Source organism: Ctenopharyngodon idella, chromosome 5 (genome assembly GCF_019924925.1).
Source record: "Ctenopharyngodon idella isolate HZGC_01 chromosome 5, HZGC01, whole genome shotgun sequence".
Classification (NCBI taxonomy): domain Eukaryota; kingdom Metazoa; phylum Chordata; class Actinopteri; order Cypriniformes; family Xenocyprididae; genus Ctenopharyngodon; species Ctenopharyngodon idella.
Genome location: NC_067224.1, coordinates 35,953,273 through 35,975,296, shown reverse-complemented (window position 1 = coordinate 35,975,296; position 22,024 = coordinate 35,953,273). Strand labels below are relative to the sequence as shown.

Genomic DNA, 22,024 nt, shown 5'->3' with positions numbered 1-22,024 from the left:
GAAAAATTTCCACATTTTACCAAATTTTAAAGACATTGTCAGATCATTCAAAATTAGGTATCAGGTTAAAGGTATTTCCCTACTTGAAAACTTCAAAAGTATCCCCTTTTCTTCATTTTTAATCCCTACTGGCACCTTTTACTGTGGGGATGTTCCTAAAGCATCCCCATGAAAATAGATAGAAAAATTTAGGTATCTGGGAAGAGAAACCAGAGATTCCCAATGCAGTCAAGTGGAATAATTCATTAGATATTTCCCATTAAATTGGGTGACCAGATCACAAGCTCACATGATCATCACAGTGTTGTCTTTTCACATTATGATAGCAGAATAAAAAGTAGCTGCTATAAAATCCACAACAGAGCACTTGATAAGACTAAAAGTTCTTGTGATATCAAAGGCATGTTAAAAATCTCAAGAGCTATATTATTATACTGACAAATTCAAATAGAGCAAGACGGAAAAATGAAAATTCAGTCCATCAAAATGATGGATAATTATCATTTTAGTGCAATATCTGATTGTGACAAAGAGGAAAAGATGCAATTGTGAATATTGCCCATCTCAACACTGCCTTCGCCTACATCTAGAATGTCACTGATGTGACTAAATATATAAATGAAAACAGAAAACCCCCACCATTCCCTTGACTTTGCAAACCCCTTTAAGACAAACCTGAAAGAAGGGCGTGTCCAGATCAAACTGTTCGTTGAGTTTCTCGTAACTCCCACCTGAACTCCTCATGCCAAACATGTTGGCGAAGTAAACCACCCGTGAGAACATTGAAAGTCGCCTACACTACATCCCCCAAAAGCACTCGCTCAAAACCCACCGAGAGAGAAAGAGAGAGCGTGAGAGGGATGGAGATAAAGAGAGAGGGCGAACACTGCTTCTCCTCTCTCCTCGCAGGTGCGCCATGAATGAAAGAGGTTCTCAGAGAGGCCTGGCCCTGCACGCGGGCTAAGCAGCGTTTAGTAGGCCAGTCACATGAGATTCTTGTTGAAGGGGGGAAATTTCCTAATCACCCTGAATCAGTAGCCCCACTGTAACCGCAGTCACCAATCCAATCGCTTTCTGCCCAAATGCCTCTATCAGCCGCACCAAAGGGGCATGTGATAGCACTAAGCCCTGGTAGCAAAAGAAGAATGGGAAATAATGAAAGAATCACTTTCAGGTTAAAGGTAACACAGATGGGCATCCTAACTGGATTCACATTCAACTTCTAACCATTTCTGATTAAAGGTAAACACATGTTTATGTGGAGCTGACATTAATGGAGTTAATGTGTTGCCAGAACGGGAATTTAAAAGCTCTGTTCTCACCAATATAAATAGCGTTTTACTGCTGTGTTTAAGGTAGCTCCAAAAGGTTGTTGTGGTCAAAATATGGTATCTTAGAATTAAATGCATCCCTCACAGAAAATGCAATCCCAGAATGCATTGCGACAAGCGTAGTGAAAAATATCACCAAAGATTGCAGATGAGTTAAAGTCGGCATGAAACAGAAGTTGCGATAGTCTTTTCTTCCCTATTGTGATGTACATCCGGGTGAAACGGATTCTGTAATGAGAAAAATGTAGGGCGGGACTGGATTTCATCCTTCAGGAATTGATTGGATCGTAGGAAGTTGGGCGTTGCTAACTATATGTAGGCAGATCTGAATGCCAGTTTGCAGTCAGTTGTGGAGGATATTTAGTCTCCCCTATGCCGAGACACACGTCATGAAGAGAACAGATGCTGTTTTGGGGGGAGGGGAGGTTAACGTTTTTGATTAAAGATCACAAGGGCATATGAAAAAAAATACGCACTGCAACATTCTGTAAAATAATAATAATAAGAAGAAGAAGAACTGTCAATTTTGATTTCATGGCGACCTTAAAGAGATAGTTCACCCAAAAATGAAAATTCTGTCATTGACAGAATTTTCATTTTTGCATGAACTATCCCTTTAAGAGAACTCAATATCAATAAACTATATCTCGATAATCAATTTATTACAAATATAGTTCTGTTTCATTCAACAACAAAAAGTATCAACTGAAAAAAGTTCAATAAAATGTGATATATGTACACTACTGTTTAAAAGTTTAGGGTTTTTACTTTTAAAAAAAAATGTATACCTTTATTCAGCATATTGATCAAAAGTGACAGTGAATATATAATTTTATTTCAAATAAAAGACATTCTTTTGAACTTTTTATATACATACAAACTTGCCATGATTTCCACAAAAATATTAAGGACTAACTGTTTTCAACATTGATAATAATAATAAATGTCTCTTGAGCAGCAAATCAGCATATAAGAATGATTTCTGAAGGATCATGTGACACTGAAGACTGGAGTAATAATGATGACCTTTGCCGTCAAACAAATTACAATTTAAAATGTATTAAAACAGCAAACAGTTCTTTTAAATTGTAATTTCACAATATTATTGTTACTGTATTTTTTATCAAATAAATGCAGCCTTGATGAACATAAGAGACTTCTTTAAAAAAATCTTACAGACCCCAAAGTTTTGAACAGTAGTGTAATTTTACGTTTATAAGGGAATCATGCTTTAGCTTGGCAGCACACTAACGTAAAACTCTATTGGAATCAATTAGAAGTCAAGTCTTTGGTGTGCTTCACATGAAGAAAGGTATTTGGACTACACAAATTGCTCTCCTCACATGAACACTAGAGACTTGCAGAGTTGCTGCTCATGTACAGTGGGTACGGAAAGTATTCAGACCCCCTTAAATTTTTCACTCTTTGTTATATTGCAGCCATTTGCTAAAATCATTTAAGTTCATTTTTTTTCCTCATTAATGTACACACAGCACCCCATATTGACAGAAAAACACAGAATTGTTGACATTTTTGCAGATTTATTAAAAAAGAAAAACTGAAATATCACATGGTCCTAAGTATTCAGACCCTTTGCTGTGACACTCATATATTTAACTCAGGTGCTGTCCATTTCTTCTGATCATCCTTAAGATGGTTCTATACCTTCATTTGAGTCCAGCTGTGTTTGATTATACTGATTGGACTTGATTAGAAAAGCCACACACCTGTCTATATAAGACCTTACAGCTCACAGTGCATGTCAGAGCAAATGAGAATCATGAGGTCAAAGGAACTGCCTGAAGAGCTCAGAGACAGAATTGTGGCAAGGCACAGATCTGGCCAAGGTTACAAAAAAATTTCTGCTGCACTTAAGGTTCCTAAGAGCACAGTGGCCTCCATAATCCTTAAATGGAAGACGTTTGGGACGACCAGAACCCTTCCTAGAGCTGGCCGTCCGGCCAAACTGAGCTATCGGGGGAGAAGAGCCTTGGTGAGAGAGGTAAAGAAGAACCCAAAGATCACTGTGGCTGAGCTCCAGAGATGCAGTCGGGAGATGGGAGAAAGTTGTAGAAAGTCAACCATCACTGCAGCCCTCCACCAGTCGGGGCTTTATGGCAGAGTGGCCCGACGGAAGCCTCTCCTCAGTGCAAGACACATGAAAGCCCGCATGGAGTTTGCTAAGATGGTGAGAAATAAGATTCTCTGGTCTGATGAGACCAAGATAGAACTTTTTGGCCTTAATTCTAAGCGGTATGTGTGGAGAAAACCAGGCACTGCTCATCACCTGTCCAATACAGTCCCAACAGTGAAGCATGGTGGTGGCAGCATCATGCTGTGGGGGTGTTTTTCAGCTGCAGGGACAGGACGACTGGTTGCAGTCGAGGGAAAGATGAATGCGGCCAAGTACAGGGATATCCTGGACGAAAACCTTCTCCAGAGTGCTCAGGACCTCAGACTGGGCCGAAGGTTTACCTTCCAACAAGACAATGACCCTAAGCACACAGCTAAAATAACGAAGGAGTGGCTTCACAACAACTCCGTGACTGTTCTTGAATGGCCCAGCCAGAGCCCTGACTTAAACCCAATTGAGCATCTCTGGAGAGACCTAAAAATGGCTGTCCACCAACGTTTACCATCCAACCTGACAGAACTGGAGAGGATCTGCAAGGAGGAATGGCAGAGGATCCCCAAATCCAGGTGTGAAAAACTTGTTGCATCTTTCCCAAAAAGACTCATGGCTGTATTAGATCAAAAGGGTGCTTCTACTAAATACTGAGCAAAGGGTCTGAATACTTAGGACCATGTGATATTTCAGTTTTTCTTGATTAATAAATCTGCAAAAATGTCAACAATTCTGTGTTTTTCTGTCAGTATGGGGTGCTGTGTGTACATTAATGAGGAAAAAAATGAACTTAAATGATTTTAGCAAATGGCTGCAATATAACAAAGAGTGAAAAATTTAAGGGGGTCTGAATACTTTCCGTACCCACTGTATATCAGTCACTTATGGCCGTTATGGGCAGATCTACACAGAATCTGATTTTCTGTGCTGATTTTAAGGGGAAAATTATGGTTTTATCACTTTTAAAAGATCTGAGAGTACTACATTCCAGGTAACCAGAAGCATACTAAAATCAGTCAAAATATTTGATATACAAACACACAAAGGGTGGCTTTTGAACTTCATGAATCACCATCTTTCCTACTCTGCAGAAATATGATTTTTCTAAGGGCGCTTATGAGGATCCACAACAGCAGTTCACTCGGTTTTGAAAAAAAAAATCTAAAAGATTCAATGTACATCCAAACTTTGAGCAGGAGACTCTCTTATTTAAAAACTGTCTGAAAAAAAAACAAAAAAACAAAAACGTGAGGTGTTAGGACGTGCATTTATCAGATACCATGTTTCGAATTGCAACCTGTAACAAATCTCTGTTTTTATGCAACCAAGACACTCACATTCCCTTTTTTCATCCCTGAATAGTTGTCTATATACATCTTCTTTTATCCATTTATTCATTCAATACGTTGTCCCTTCACACCTTCGTTCTCATGTTCCCTCCTTTTTTCCTGTTTTACTTTCTACACCTCACCCCTCCTCTACGGCTTTTCGTAAGAAACACAAAGAGAATCTCTTTCCCTGCGTAGCCCAGATCCTTGTTACTCAGTCCATACAACCATAAACCCATATCGATAAATAAAAAGCGCAGTTGATTCCACCAAAAAAAAAAAAAAAAAAACAGATTCAGGATGATGCACCATGCCAATAAACCCACTAAACTCAAACTCCTTTGTGATCATCTGAAATGATGGATGAGTGTCTGTAGTATCAGACAAAGTCCATTGTGGTTGTCTGCCCCTAGAGGGCGCTCACGCTCCAGCAAAATGGGGCCAAAACAGGTGACATCATCATTTAAACCAAGCATACTGCGATCGACTACACTGCCTGTCAGTGATCTCCATATATTCATCAATTAGGGTGGAAGTGGTTGTATCACAATAGATTCTTTTTTTCTGCTCAATTGCATAAATTCTTTATTTGTATCAAATGTCTGACACTGACCTTGAGTTTTTATAAAAAAGGAGGTTTTTCTCAAAACCCCACAAGATGAAGAATATCCTTTTGTGTTGGATCACACTGTATTAACTAATAGTAGACAACAACACCAATGACTCGTGCGAGGAGTGCAGCTGGCTATTGACTGAATCATGTTGCCTTGACAACAGACATGAGAGTGAGAGAGAAAAGTAGACCCTTTATTTCTTCCCCTGGAATAAAGAGAGGGTTAAACAGAAAGAGAAGGAGGCAAAGACCACCGAGAGAAAGAGAGAGAGAGAGAAATGACCGCAGAGTGTATTAAAGCCAAGGATGAAAGAAAAGAACGAAAGAGTGAAGCAAGAGAGGAGGGGGGGATGAGAGGATGACAGAGAGAATGAGCAGGGATGATGTCATTCTTTTTCCTCACCAGTGAGGCTGACTTGATGGTGGCAAAGCGCTCGCGGTTTTTATAGTTGTGAGCCTGAGCTCTTTCCGACGAGGACGGTCGCAGGTCTGACCGATGGTCCCGATGAGGAAGGTCATCACGGATATACTGATGATCCTGAGGAAAAAACACATAGATAAATCAGTCAAGGATTTGGTGTCACAACATAATAATCTCTTGAGGAGTTAATGAGATCTTTTGTTTTAACCGCAGGAGTTGTGGCTATAATGCACCAGTGCTAGTGCTGTCAAACGATTATCCAAAATAAAAGTTTGTTTACATAATATATGTGTGTGTACTGTGTATATTTATTATGTATATATAAATACACACACATACTTGTATATATTTAAGAAATATTTACATGTATGCATGTATATATATATATATATATATTTGCTAAATATATACATGCATGTATGTGTATTTTTATATATACATAATAAATATACACAGTACACACACATATATTATGTAAACGCAAACTTTTATTTTGGATGTGATTAATCGTGATTAATCGTTTGACAGCACTCACATTTATGCATTTGGCAGATGCAGTCTGAAGTTACTTGCAGGCCATTTAGGCTATACATTTTCCCTACGACATCCACAGCAGGAGTTTTATATTTCCCTGTTGCTGTAGCATCAGCTGAGATGTTTCAACATGAGACTGTTCAATACTAACACGGTCACTATCTTAAAATATCTCTATTAATCGACCCACGAGGTTTGTCGACCTGAAGCGTTCATATTCCTGTGGGTTTTATCTTCTCTCAGTGAATAAAATGAAGTACAACTTGTTGAAGGGCTGTTCAGTTCCCCTAAAGTCAATTCATATTTCTCCTGCATGCTGATGTAATTTCCTTGAGGACAGGAAGTGTCAATCATGTGTGCATGTGTATGCAAACTTCCTAAATCACATTCTTTCAGAGAATTTACAGAGTATGTAATTGTGTAATCAATGCCTTGCAGACTTTAAATATGCAGCTGGGCTAAACTAGGGCTGCACGATTTTTTTTTCGTCTTGGTGAGTTTCGTCTGCTCACCAAGGCTGCATTTATTTAATTAAAAATACAGTAAAACAGTAATATTGTGAAATATTATTACAATTTAAAATAACTGTTCTATTTGAAAATATTTTAAAATGTAATTTATTCCTGTGATGCAAAGCTGAATTTTCAGCATCATTACTCCAGTCTTCAGTGTCACATGATATAATGTATAATGTTACAAAAGCTTTGTATTTCAGATAAATGTTGTTCTTTTGAACTTTCTATTCATCAAGGAATCCTGAGAAAAAGTACAAAACTGTTTTCAACATTGATAATAATAATAAGAAATGTTTCTTGAGTAGCAAATCATCATATTAGAATGATTTCTGAAGGATCATGTGACACTGAAGACTGGAGTAATGATGATGAAAATTCTGCTTTGCATCACAGGAATAAATTACATTTTAAATTATTTTCAAATAGAACACAGTTATTTTAAATTGTAATAATATTTTTTAAATAAATAAATGCAGCCTTGGTGAGCAGACGAAACTTCTTTTAAAAACATTAAAAATCTTACCAATCCTAAACTTTTGAACGGTATATATATATATATATATATATATATATATATATAACAATTATTATTTTTATTATTATTGTTGTTATTAATGCCAAATAAAAATATTAAAAAGAAATAATATGACTGTAATATTTCACTGTAAAATAAAGTATTTAAGAAAAATAATACAATATTTTACAGTACACCTGTAAAATAACAACTATAATAATAATAATTATTATAAATATTATTACTAAATAAAAATACAAAAAGGAATTACTATCATATTTCACTGTAAAAAATTTTTTTTAAAAATTATAATAAAATAATATACTTACAGTACAACTGTAAAATAATAAAATGTATATTAATACTTATTATTAATACTCAAAAAATATTTACAATATTAAATATTTTTAAAATATAAAAATATTACTATAATAGTACTTCACTGTAAAATAAAAAAGCATATTTAAGAAAAATAATAAACCTTTTTTTGCATACTATACTGTATAATAATAGTATGCATATTTGGATGAGGGGAGCATCTTTGAGCTTTTTATTTGAATAAAACATTAATCTTATATCAAAGTATACCTTCTATGTACAGACCACTAAAATTGTAACAAGCCGGTCTTCTAAGAACAGCTCAAATGAAATATTTCCATCTACTGGAAAGCATGTGTTCAATTTTTGTTTGTTAACATCAATGGAATTATGGTAAATGAGAAAAAAAGGACAGCAGAGCACTGTAAAGCTTGTGGAGATTTCTGTTCTGTGTGTGTATCCTGAACCTTTTTGTGGTGTGTGGAAGACTCTAGGGTGCTGTCGTAGTCGTGGTGCAGCTCGGAGCAGGAGTCATCTGGCACCTCCTGCAGGCTGTTGACGCTGCTGCTCTGACTGCCGGTGCTCACAGAGGTGCTGGGGATGGAATGATTACTGCCCAAACTGTTCATCTTACAGCCTGCCTGATCTCCATCCTGCGCAGGGGACAGAGAAACACACAGAGAAACAGATCACAATCCTTTCTGAAAACCAATATTTATTTCAATTACTGAGAGCAATTTACATAAATCATTACAAGGTCTGTAAACAGCAGTTATTTCTTGAACAGATGTCTTTCTGCCTTATAGTTCAATATTGTTCAAAATACTGTACAGTTCTATATACATTCAGTGTAGTTCAAAACAACATAGTTCGATATACTTTCTGTGTAATTCAGTATAGTCTGTATTATATAATTCAATGAAGTATATAGTTTAGTTAAATTCAGTATAGTATGTAAAAGCAGTATAATATACAGTTCAGTATAGTTTATAGTTCATTCAGTATCATAAAATTTTGTATATCTACACTTAAGTTTCAGTATAATTCAGTAGGCTATTTTATAAAGTTTAGTATAGTACATATTTATATATACTTTCAATGTAGTTTGACATAGGATACAGTATATAATTCAGTATAGTATATAGTTCCAAAACTATATATTAAGTGTATGTCAATATAGTATGCAGTACAGACATTACCGTTCACAAGTTTGGGGTTGGGATTTTTAAATGTTTTTGAAAGAATGTTTTATATTTAAACAAGAGAAACCAATGCCTGCTTCAATAAAAATGTCCTATCAGTTGTGTATACAATATGTGGCCATAGGCAACGACAGGACGCAACACTATGAAACTCTCACAGGCAAGTGTGAATCCAACATGTGCATATGACACTCATGGGGGCCTTTCATTTTTCAGAGCATTTCCTGTACCCACCTCCTCGTCTTCCTGGGACTCCCCCATTGGGCCGTTGTGTTTCTCTTGGTAGAGGATTTTTTTCATTTTACGGTACTGCAAGTTGTCCAGTTCTCTGACTGCATCCTTCGTCCTCTGGATCAGATCGATGAGGACCTGTGGAGGACGATCTCTCCTCACGAACTCATGCTGGGACGGACAAAGGGGGACAGAGAGGAGATGTGTGAAATGAACAACTGTGTTTTTGTAATTTTAGGCAAATAATATGAGCAGTAAGTGGTGATGAAATGAACAAACAGCTTCTGTGTGTAAACATCAATTAAATCTCACCCTCGGATTCTGGGTTTTATTCAATTTATGAGGAGTGTATTAGAGAGAGGAAAGTGTGCGTTTTATTTGGCCTTGTGTTCACCTGAAACATGAACGGCATTCATTTCATAAAAGCAAATATTTCAGGAGAAACATTTAGGGGTTAAGCATGATGCAATTCAACTGCCATGAAATAAACCCACAGTCTCAATCCTCTCAGCGTGTCGGATTACTCCACTTGTGCTCTGAATTACGTCATTTCATGTTTGTCCTTTGCTCACTAGAGGGTGCTCATGTGTAATGTGGCCCTGAGTGGACATATGGCATATGGAGAAAGATTTTTGACATGGCTGGCTAAATGAGGACTTGATCTCACCTCCTCAATGAAAATATAAAAAGAACCGACTCGAGTTCAAGCAAATGCATGTGTGCACGTTAACTGGCTTCACAAAACGCAAACCACAAACCAAGACTCTTTGAAAGTTAATTGGTCATGTTGGAGTTCTTTCCATTACCCAACTGGGCCAACTGGAGTCATTTATTTATTTATTTGGAAGAAAATGGTTAGAATCCAAAATCCGAATCAATCCCTGTCCCATTCTTAAAAACAGCTGCTCTTGAACGTTTTCCATAAATCCTTCTTCTGGGACTCCTGACAGCAATTTTTCCTCTAAAACATGCATCGTGAAGACTGTCTTTGTAGCACTTACTCTAAACTCTTCCTCTTGGTCATTTTTTTATTTTATTTCCAGTCCTAAAACTGTTCTCACAGACCTGTTCAAAGTAATTTTGTTTTATTATGTTGACGTTAATAAATGTTATAGTTTGTTTGACAACATATAATTTGCTTTAAAGTATAAATCGTTCTTACAAGACTGGTCACACAAAACCAATTTATATGTCAACTGCTCTAGCGCATGAAACTTTCTCAGAGACCTTTTTGACGTGGATCCTACCTTGGTTTTATTGACGTTAAAGGGATAGTTCACCCAAAAATGAAAATTCTGTCATAATTTTCTCTCCCTCAAGTTGTTTCAAACCTGTATGAAGTTCTTTCTTCTGCTGAACACAAAAGAAGATATTTTGAAGAATGTTGATAACCAAAAAGTTGATGGTCCCAATTGACTTCCATAGTATTTTTTTTTTCCACACTATGGAAGTCAATGGGGACCATCAGCTGTTTGATTAACCATATTCTTCACAATATCTTCTTTTGTGTTCAGCAGAAGAAAGAAATTTTCAACTAAATTTGTCCCCTTTAATAAAAGGTAACTCTTCATTATGATCAGCAAGGATGCATTAAATTGATCAAAAGTGACAGTAAAGACATTTATAATGTTAGAAAATATTTCTATTTCAAATAAATGCTTAAATTTAAATGTTCTATTCATCAAAGAAATTTGAGAGAGAGAGAGAAAAAAAAAAGAAAATATCACAATATTACTGTTTTACTGTATTTTTGATCCAATAAAGGCAGCATTGGTGAGCATAAGAGACTTCTTTCATCTTACCAACCCTCAACCTTTGAACATTTATTATCAATCAACAAAACTAAGTTTTCAGTCATTTGACATATAAACATAAATGCTCATAAAAGCATAAACCGATCTCGTAGGCCTAATCAAAGTGCTCTGGTTCCCCCTTTGCTTGGTTTCAATAACTGTTGATAAATGTTACCACTCTCAGTCAACATCTACGGAGAGACATTTGGAAAGGAATTACAAATTTAGTTGAAAATACATTTAGTTTAAGCAGGTCACGTCTGTGTTGCGATTGCGAGCTGGTAAAGCACTGCAGAGAAAACGGCTCAACCGTTAAGCCTGGCAAAGACAGTTACAGCTAACAGCTCGGCTTCCCAATGATAACATAGATAAGCATTCGCCACTCTGAACGGACATCTGTGACTGTCCAGCATGGGAGGAAACTAATCTATGGGATTATCCCCTTTAAATGGAGGAAATTACATAATCTGAAGTCTTCCAGCTCTAACTGTCAGATCGCGAGTGATATCCCCTGCACGTTCTCCATCCTACCTCTGTAGGTCAAGAATTGAGGTGGATTTAGACCCCATGTGAGATTAAGACAGCAGTTGGGAAGCGGCAAATGATGGGAATAGAACGCTAGACTCAGATTAATGACCTCTTTTCAGTCTTAAGGAGCTTGGAAGGCCAGTCTTGAGGTATTAGTGGGAATAATGGGAGACCAAAACTAGGGCAAAATTAATTTTTTCCCCAGTGTCAACCTAGGCCATAGAAGAGACCCAGGTATCCCATGCCACCATGGGCTGCCCACCTCTTATGAGGTTGTGCTTGAAGTGCGTGCCTAGCTTGACACTAAGCTCTCGGTGCTAAATAGGATTACCTGTGTCCACCAACGAGATCAACCATAACCTGTAACATACACCCACACAAACAGACCCATACTAAGCACAAACAAACAAACAAATGAGTCACTTCGGCAGCACTATCCCTTAATGATCCAGTATCCAGAGCTACCCCACAGCCAATAATTACCCATTTCCCAACTGTAGTGCTATATTCTACCACACATTTATTTTGGTGATGATATAAATCCATAAGCCTCCCACCACAGAACGATATCACGAACATTAGTCACTGCGCAGCAATATGTCCACCTACAGCCCCAGTGATTCGGTTGAGAGAAAGTCATGGTTATATTAGTTGAGTTAGACACACACAATCAAAAAATCCTCCTGCTTTTATTAACCCTCCAAGGATGTAGCTGGCACAGGAAGTGAGCAAATGAAAAAACAGCAGAATGACATGTTCTGTGGGTTGAACGCTTGGCTGTGCATATGAAAACGTGTATGTGTGTGAGTCAGCAGGGATGGATGAGTAAGGAACCCACTGTCATGAGAGCAGGAAGTACTGACAGATATGGCGAAGAGGAAGTGCACTCCCCAACTGCAAAGGAGCTTCTTTATCTCTGTGAAAGTGAGGATATTGACGTTTTTACGAATGACACATGATGGGGTTTATGAATGTGTGGGTTTATGTCACTAGGGCGGTAACTCAGTAAGGGGACATCAGAGTTTTCTTCAAATGTGCTATAAACATATAACATAGAAATGTTGAGAATGCAACATGTACACTATTGTTCAAAAGGTTGGGGTCTGCAAGATTTTTTTTTTTTTCAAGTTTTTGAAAGAAGTCTCTTGCTCGGCAGACCTGTATTTATTTGATCAGAAATACAGTAAAAACAGGAATATTGTGAAATATTATTACAATTTAAAATAACTGCTTTCTATTTTAATATATTTTAAAATATAATTTATTCCTGTGATGCAAAGCTGAATTTTCAGCATCATTACTCCAGTCTTCGGTCACATGATCCTTCAGAAATCATTCTTTCTAATATGCTGATTTGGTGCTTTAAGAAACATTTGTTATTATTATTATCAATTTTGAACAGTTGTGCTGCTTAATATTTTTGTGGAAACCATGATTTTTTTTTTTCTTCAGGATTCTTTGATGATTTTTTTTTAACTTCTTGTAATGGTAAAACTTTTCATAATTTTAATAAAAGTATAAATTTCTTTAAAAAAAACAAAAAAAAAAAAAAAAAAAAACATACTGACCCCAAACTTTGAACGGTAATGTACTTGCGAATTTTATGAATTGTGCAATTAATTTTAAAAACTAAAACTCTGATGTACCAATTTATAATTTCAGACAGTCTCTTCCAGTCTAATTCATCAGTTCTTTGACAAACGACATATGGTCTAGTCTACATTACAGCTGATTATGGCAAAGGTCTCCCTACATGAGATTAAGCTGCATAAGAAGTTTACATTTCTGAGCCTAAACGTAACAATCTGTGTGTGAGTATCACATGAGTATTTCGCCTTCCCCCAGCAAGTGTGTTTACAGAGAGCGTTTGAAAACGTGACTCAAAGTGGGAGTGAATTAACAGTAGTGTGTGGGCACTCAGAAGTCGTGGTTGAACTTAGATGAGCAATGCTTATGAGTGACTTTAAAATGTGACATGATAATTTACCCTGCATGTGTGAACATTGTGTGTTTGTGATTACTCACCCGCAGGAGCTCTGCTGAGGAGGGTCTGTCCTGAGGAATTTTTAGTAGGCAGTAGTCAACGAAACTCCGGAATGCATCCGACCTTCACAAAATACACAACAGTTACAACAGTTGCAGTATTATGCACTTTTGTAGGCTACTGAATGTACAAATAAATTACAATCTTTACATGTTTGAAGCAATATTTACAGTCGACATGAATATATATATATATATATATATATATATATATATATATATATATATATATATATATATATATATATATATATATATGTCAAACTAAAATTTATTCAGACACCTTGAATATTTCATTCATTAATACAGTTTATTCACTATAGTTTAAAAAGATGTTAATAAAATATGACAAGATCTCAGAGTTAAACTGTGTCAGAAAAAAATAATCTTAATTATGTCAGATAACACTCAAGCAGAACATGGTCAGGTCAAAGTGTCTGAATAATTTTTGGTTCCAAATTTTTATCAATTTTACTGGTAGTCCACTGTATGAAGAATTTTTTGTATATGTCACAGTTTACTTTAATTTTAATCCTCACTTACATAAATGAACTATAATGTCCTGCACCCACTAGTAAAAATATATCAAAAAAAATAAAAAAAAAAAAAAAAAAAAAAAATTATATATATATATATATATATATATATATATATATATATATATATACACACACACACACACACACACATATACATACATACATACATACATATACATACACACATACACACACACACACACAGTATCTCACCAAAGTGAGTACACCCCTCACATTTCATAAACCATTTTAGTATAACTTATAAATTTAAAATATCTTATAGATTTACTGTCCTCTGAAAATAACTTAACATACAGCCATTATTGTCAAAATAGCTGGCAACAAAAGTGAGTACACCCTAAGTGATAACAGCTCTATGTCTTTTAACCATGCAAAGCCACATGTCCTATTCATCATGTTCATGTTTTTGTCTGCTTGATAGGACCATACAAATTTGTGTATCTTGTATTAGAGCAGTTAAAATTTGGTGCTTTGAGTACAATTCTCTCATACTGACCACTGGATGTTCAACATGGCACCTCATGGCAAAGAACTCTCTGAGGATTTGAGAATTAGAATTGTTGCTCTCCACAAAGATGGCCTAGGCTATAAGAAGATCAGTAACACCCTGAAACTGAGTTACAGCACAGTAGCCAGGGTCATAGAGAGAAGTTTTCCAAGACGGGTTCCACTCGGAACATGCCAAAGAAGTTGAATCAAAGAAGTTGAGACCTTGTGCTGTGCGTCAGGTGCAGAAGCTGGCTTCAAAAAACAGATGCATGAGTGCTGCCAGCATTGCTTTAGAGGTTGCAGAAGCGGAAGGTCAGCTTGTCAGTGCTCAGACTATACACCGCACACTGCAACAAGTCGGTTTGCATGGCTGTCATCCCAGAAGGAAGCCTCTTCTGAAGCTGGTTCACAAGAAAGCCCGCAAACAGTTTGCTTAAGACAAAGAATGGTCAAGAATGGTGGTGGTAGCATCATAGTCTGGGGCTGCATGAGTGCTGCTGGGACTGGGGAGCTCTGCTTCATTGAGGGAAACATGGATTCCAACATGTACTGTGACATTCTGAAGCAGAACATGATGCCCTCCCTTCAGAAACTGGGCCGAACGGCATGGTAATGACCCCAAACACACCGCCAAGATGACAACTGCCTTGCTGAGGAAGCTGAAGGTGAAGGTGATGGAGTGGCCAAGTATGTCTCCAGAAGTGAACCCATATTGAGCACCTGTGGGGCATCCTCAAGCAGAAGGTGGAGAAGCGCCATGTGCCCAGCAGCTCCGTCATGTCATTATGGAGGAGTGGAAGAAGATCCCAGCAACAACCTGTGCAGCTCTGGTGAATTCCATGCCCAGGAGGATTAAGGCAGTGCTAGATAACAATGGTGCTCACACAAAATATTGACACTTTGGACACAGTTTTGACATGTTCACTTAGGGTGTACTCACTTTTGTTGCCAGTTCTTTAGACAATAATGGCTGCATGTTGAGTTATTTTCAGAGGACAGTAAATCTGTACTGCTACAAGCTGCACATTGTCTACTCTAAAGTATATACAATTTTCATTTCTATAGTATTGTCCCTTAAGAACATATAATAAAATGGTTGCTGAAATGTGAGGGGTGTACTATATATATATATATATATATATATATATTAGTATTGTGAGATACTACTAGATTGACTTTTTTTTAACATACATAATCTTTCTCTGTTTCCATTTCTGAAAGGATTCCTTCTTGTTTTGTGAAGTGTATTGCAAAAGTATTGCAAAGTCATGGGTAAATGTGAACACATCTCCTCCTATGAAAAACGAGGTCACCAAATAAACTTTGTGACACCCTCAACAATATTTTGGCCCATTCAGACAGCCTTTCAATTTCCAGATCTATCAACTAAAGGCAATGCTGCCTGAAAGACCAGCAGGCCTTCGGCTTTGCTGCAGGTCAGAAAGATGAAGGGCACTGAAAGTTTGATTGTGCAATAATGCACAAGATCAGGAATTGTGAAGAACTGGCAGTTGGGGTCAGGATTATTGCATAACACATTTAAAGTGTGAGAGGAGTGCGTGGTTATAAGGGTATATATGTTTGACGAGTACGAGTGTATATATACAAATACTGTATATATCTATATGAGTGAGTCAACTTCAGTTTGGTGATTGTGTAGAAGGACACTCACCACTCATTGGACTGTAAGGTGGGAGAGTCGTTTTGGGCGATGTGGTATAAGGCACTCATAGCGTTCATGTTGAAGAGAGGAGGCTTGCGTTCCGCTAGAAAACAGCAGAGGCGTAAGAAATAAAAAAAATGTGCTGAAATTCTCAAACTGAAAACTTGTGTGAAATCATTGCATAAAGTGTGAATGAATATACATGCATATGCACATATGCTAATCAGAAGCAGAGTTTTATAAACACGTTATGTCAATATTTAGGCTGAATCCCAATTTGTCTTGTATAGCATGCAGTATTAGTAGTAGTGTGTCCAAAACCATAGCATGTTGAAATCTGGATGATATGCTACAGAAAACATCTGGACGATAAGCTACAGTATTTGTTAATACGATTATGCTAATACTATTTCACTTCAATGTATGTACTTAGCGGGGATGTACATGATGAATCTATAATGTGAAAATAAGACACAATTTTATGATTTTGTAAAATGTCACAATATTGGGACTAGTTGGCTTCAACGTGCATACTTTGGCAATGCAGTGCATAATTAAATTAATTAAAATGAGAATAAAATGAAATCATACGGATTACAAGGTGTGAAATCACAAAGGAAAAAAAAGTCCTTAAAATATTAAAATAAATCAAATGATGGAAGAACTACACATTTGTCTATTATATAAGAAGATATTGGTAAATATTGTAACTATATGTTTAATTTATGATGTAATAAATACAAAATACAATGACATAAAGAAAAGAACACAGTCATATTGAATCATGGATAAAGGTCAAAGGGCATCAGCCATAGTTTTGATGTAACAATGCATAGTGAATGGTTAAAAACAGCTTCTAAATATCTGTTTACTATAGTGGACACCATGCATCAGAACATTAGAAAATGGAATATGGACGAAACATGAAGTTTAAAAACATAGCCGCTTACCCAGTTCTATGCAAGTGATCCCCAGAGACCAGACGTCCACCTTCCCCTCATACTGACCCTCATCCATGGCTAAAATCACTTCTGGAGCCATCCTGTGGTAGAAACACACACAATTGTTTAATTAAACCCAGTTTATCAGGATGTGTCATCTTCTTAAATGTCAATATGTGTGGTACTGACCAATATGGGGTTCCCACAAATGAGTTGGCAGGAGAGGCAATGGAAGCGGAGCCAAAGTCAGCCAGCTTGACCTGACCGGGCTCTGTCAGCAGGATATTACCAGCCTTCACATCTCTTAACAAAATCACAGACAGAGAGAAGGTTGAAGACAGACAGTACAGGCCTACTGTAGTATCACATTACCACATTATGCAATGGCAAGGTGTTTCAGGTAAATAATAAAACAAAAAACACAACACAACCCCAGCAGAGAGAAAACAAAAGTAAAAATAGCACCGTATTACTGGAAGGTAATAAAACAAGAACTCACATGTTGTAAAGCAGTTAAATAAATCATGATGAAAACTGGTATGCTGACATGTGCTGATGTGTCATGGATTAGTACTTAAATTCTAACTGTTTAGTATCGTTTGTAACAGTTTAGTACCCTGAAACCAAAGAGTACATACTCTGAACTAGAAAAAAAAAAAAAAAAGCTTTGATATATAATGTTTCCAATATCATTCTAGTCTACAAATGCTGAAAAATAACATAGTAAAACAAAAGAAATATAAAAAAAAAATTGAGAGAGAAAGAAAAAGTAAAAATAGCAACACAGATAAGAACTCACATGTTGTAAAGCAGTTAAATAAAGTGTGCTCAATAAATGGTATGCTGTCATATGCGGATGTGACATGGATTAGTACTTTACATAATTATAATGATTTTGTACTTTGAAACCTGAAACTGAAGAGCACACACACTTAATTAGGAAAAAAATTAGAAAATCTTTGATGTAATCCATTTCCAATAATATCATTCTAGTCAGACCAATGCTGAAAATTAAAAACAAGACAAAAAAAAAAGCAAATATGGTCACTGTGTAAACAAAGTTAGACGGGAAACACTAAAGTTAAAAATAGCAGTGCTTTATGGTAAGCATATAAACATAAAAAACGAAGTTGTAAAGATTTATCTGTATTTTCCACATATTGAGGATGCTGATAACGTGCAAACAGATATTAGTCAGGTGGCGACTCACCTGTGTATCATGTTATGGGAATGTAGGTAAGCCAGTCCTAGCAAGGCACCGTGGGTAATGGCAGCAATTTCAACCTCTTGGAGGGGTTTCTTGTGAACTGGACAAAAAAAAAGAAAAAAAAAAAAGAGGCATGCTTGATGACATCTTAACATGTGCATAACAACATTTGTTGTTGTTATTATAAGCTATATAAAAAAAAATGTGTCAAGACGACACAAAACCTTTTAGATACCTGATCCTCTTATAGACAAGGACTGAGAACTTGATTAAAAAAACAGCCTTGAATTAATCAAATGCAGCCTAAATTCCTCATAAAATGACATAATGGCAAGTTAAACTGAAAATTCTAAATTCTTATTTTACAAACACACACACACACACACACACACACACACACACACATATGGAGCGATAATTGAAACCAACAGCCTATCATTAAAGCCGTGCATGTTCCCATGACAATGTCTGAAGGAAACAAAAACATGAACGCAATGGCAGTTTGGTAGTGACACTGGAAATAAAACACAATGGGCTTTATGATGTGTCTGGGATGTGGTTAATAAAGGCCTTTAGCACTGACTAAAAACACATGACAGCTCTAACAATTACTGTTCCTCTGTGTGAATGCATACTGTGAGTGTGCACTGCTCTTGCATACTTGAAAGTGTGTAGTGTGTGTTTTAGGCGTGAACTCACCCTCTAACAAGTCTGAAGCAGAGCCGAGACAATACTCCATCACAAGCTGAATGAAAAATGCAGAAGAGATTATTGTCAGAAAGCAGGCATGGTTAATTACCAGGGAATTCTGAGAATGAAGTTAAAGTAAACTAATCTGAAAGTAGTTATTTTTAAAAAAAACAGTAATGTGTTTGTGAACCAAGAAAACTGTTTTATCACTTTAATGGCAGTACTAACCCATGCTGTGTTGTCCTTCAAGTAGCAGCCTTTGTATTCTATGGTGTTTGGGTGTCGTAGCTGTTCCAAAAACTTCACCTCTTTAATGATGTCCTGCCATTTCTGAACAGGTAAACCCAAAGAAACACACACATTTACAATTTTGAACATCAGTACTTTTGACTTCTACTGATATTCGATACAGATAAGAATGGTTGATATAATACCAATATATATATATATATATATATATATATATGTGTGTGTGTGTGTGTGTGTGTGTGTGAGAATATAGGCTAATGTAATTTAATTTTAGTTTAATGGAGATTTACACACTGAAATTATATGTATCAATCTATGTATCTATGTATCCATCCATCCATCCATTTGAAGTTCACTAAAATGTTATTTTTATATTAATAGTTTATATGGAATCATTTAATTGTGGAAACTTACATTGAAACAATATTGCCAAACACAGCAAGCAAAAACTACGGAATAAATAACTGCTTTGATTTTATCATCTACAAGGTCAAGGACACGGGAAAAAGGCTGGGATCGTGTAGAGCCCTTTGAAGCTGCACTGAAACTGCAATTTGGATCTTCAACCCATTGAACCCTGTTGAAGTCCACTTTATGGAGAAAAATCCTGGAATGTTTTCCTCAAAAAACCTTAATTTCTTTTCGACTGAAGAAAGAAAGACATGACTATCTTGGATGACATGGGGGTGAGTAAATTATTAGGAAATTTTAATTCTGAGGTGAACTAATCATTTAACATTGAAGAACTGCCTTACATGGAGAGTACAACACTAAGAAGTTCAAATATAAAGTCAAACTATTAGAGTTTGATCACAGTGGAGTGTGTCTCTCACCTCAGTGGTCTGCTTGCCATTGTAGGACATCTTCTTAATGGCCACCACCTCGTTGGAATAGGAGTTTCGGGCCTGTGGGAAACCAAAACAATGTTTTATTTTATACTATTTTTGGCTTTTACTGTTTAGTACTTGTTAAACCAGGCATGTACAATATTATCAGTTTTCACTGTAGTCCTAATCAAAATAATGCTGAGAATTTAAAGGCAATACTGGCCTTAAATTATATGGTCACACACATATTGTGCTTTTTTAAAAATTAAAACAGTAATATTGTGAAATATTATTATTATTAAATTAAAAAATAAAATTAAAAAAAAATCTATATTTATACTCTAATTTATTCAAGTGATAGAAAAGCTGAATTTTCAGCACCATTACTCTAGTCTTCAGTGTCACATGATCTTTCAGAAATCATTCTAATATGCTGATTTGCTGCTCAATAAACATTTCTTATTACTACTGTATCAATGTTGAACACAGTTGTGCTGCTGCTTATTTTTGTGGAAACTGTTTTCCCTCCAAAATGTCACTTTTGATCAATTTAATGTGTCCTTGCTGAATTACAGTATTTAAAAAAAAAAAAAAAAAAAAAAAAACCTCACTGACCCTAAACTTTTGAACAGTCACATGTGTGTGTGTGTGTGTTAAGTCATGAATGCCATTGCTTGTCATTTGTAATAGCTGACAGAAGTGTGTAAGGCAGACATCAGTAATCTTAGTCTTTCTAGATCATGGGGCCAGCTGGCCCTCGCATTTAAATGGAGTGAACATCTGTCTTAAGAGCAGCGTCTCCTAGTTATTCTTTCCCCTCGAGAACAGCCCTACATCTGGATGGGCAGTTTGCATGTGAGTGAGTGAGTGAGTGAGTGAGTGTGTGTATTTGAGAAAAAGAGAGAGAATAAGAGAGAAAGGGGGATTTGCACAGTGGATTCCAGTCTTGCCACAGATTTGGAATCAAAGGCTTTATGCTATTAGTTCCCAGATTAAGAAATGCACAAGAACTTGTCATGAGGCTGCAGTTCTTGTATTTGACAAAACTGCTACACCGTGGTGCCGTTTCGAATAAGAAATGACGGGCTCGAAGTTAAACTACAGTTAAGAACTGACTGAAGGGGAGAATAAGACAAAAAAAGGCTCATCGGGCTTAGGTATTAAAAGCTATTCTGGTCTCTTGCATCTCAACTATGTGCCTTTCGTCTTCTACAGAACTTGGAAAAAGAGGGAAAAAAATATTACTAGAATTAAAAGAAAATAATTCAGTATTTTAAAATAGTTTATAAAAATGATAGTTTGAAAAGTATATACTGTAGATAAAAGGGAGAGAGACTGATTGAGATGCAAATATATGCAAATGCTAGACTTACATCATCATCACCACAGTTTCCCCCATTCATAACAGATGCAGCTTTAAAAAAAAAAAAGAAAAAAAAAAGAAAAAAAAGAAATTTCCTCAACATTTCTATACTCACAAAGTACACTGCTCCGAAACTCCCATGGCCGATCTCATGTAGGTCGCAGAAGACTTCTTCCGGGTCATCTTTGAAAAAGAGGCTGGCAAACTCTGCGTCTTTCAGTCCTCCCTTCCGTGTGGACGACGGCATCATGAGTTAAACAGAACCTCTGATGGCCACGTGCTTCTGCTCGCCTTCATTCAGCAGGCCCGGCATTTACCTGCTTTGCCTGCAAACAGAATGGAGCAGATTAAAGACTGACAGCTTGTCCAGGTCAAGTGAGGGTCATTGGCAGAAAAAAAAAAAAAAAAAAAAAAAGTGACTTGATTAGTTAAACCAAAAGTGAAAGTTCTGTCATCATTCATTCACCCTCACATTATTTAAACCTGTATGACTTTTTCTTACTTGAATGAGAATTTTTGAATAGATTTTTTAATAATGG

At 36.4% G+C, this 22,024-nt stretch overlaps 1 protein-coding gene across 5 annotated transcripts in view; it reads right to left on the bottom strand.

The window, feature by feature from the left end:
• The window catches only part of taok3a (TAO kinase 3a), a 77,530-nt gene that overhangs the window by 8,029 nt on the left and 47,477 nt on the right, over nt 1-22,024 (bottom strand). For 4 of the 5 annotated variants that reach the window (XM_051894151.1, XM_051894148.1, XM_051894149.1 and 1 more), the window contains exons 2-13: nt 21,601-21,811; nt 20,129-20,200; nt 19,275-19,376; nt 19,056-19,101; nt 18,360-18,456; nt 17,339-17,452; nt 17,159-17,250; nt 16,218-16,311; nt 13,479-13,560; nt 9,136-9,303; nt 8,167-8,352; nt 5,801-5,935 (exon numbers count right to left, since the gene is read on the bottom strand). In XM_051894151.1, the coding sequence (XP_051750111.1) occupies nt 5,801-5,935; nt 8,167-8,352; nt 9,136-9,303; nt 13,479-13,560; nt 16,218-16,311; nt 17,159-17,250; nt 17,339-17,452; nt 18,360-18,456; nt 19,056-19,101; nt 19,275-19,376; nt 20,129-20,200; nt 21,601-21,735 (1,323 nt within the window). In that variant the 5' untranslated portion in view covers nt 21,736-21,811. Of the gene's footprint in view, nt 1-675; nt 695-5,800; nt 5,936-8,166; nt 8,353-9,135; nt 9,304-13,478; nt 13,561-16,217; nt 16,312-17,158; nt 17,251-17,338; nt 17,453-18,359; nt 18,457-19,055; nt 19,102-19,274; nt 19,377-20,128; nt 20,201-21,600; nt 21,812-22,024 lie in introns of those variants that run through there. The other variant, XM_051894153.1, reaches the window with a different exon arrangement.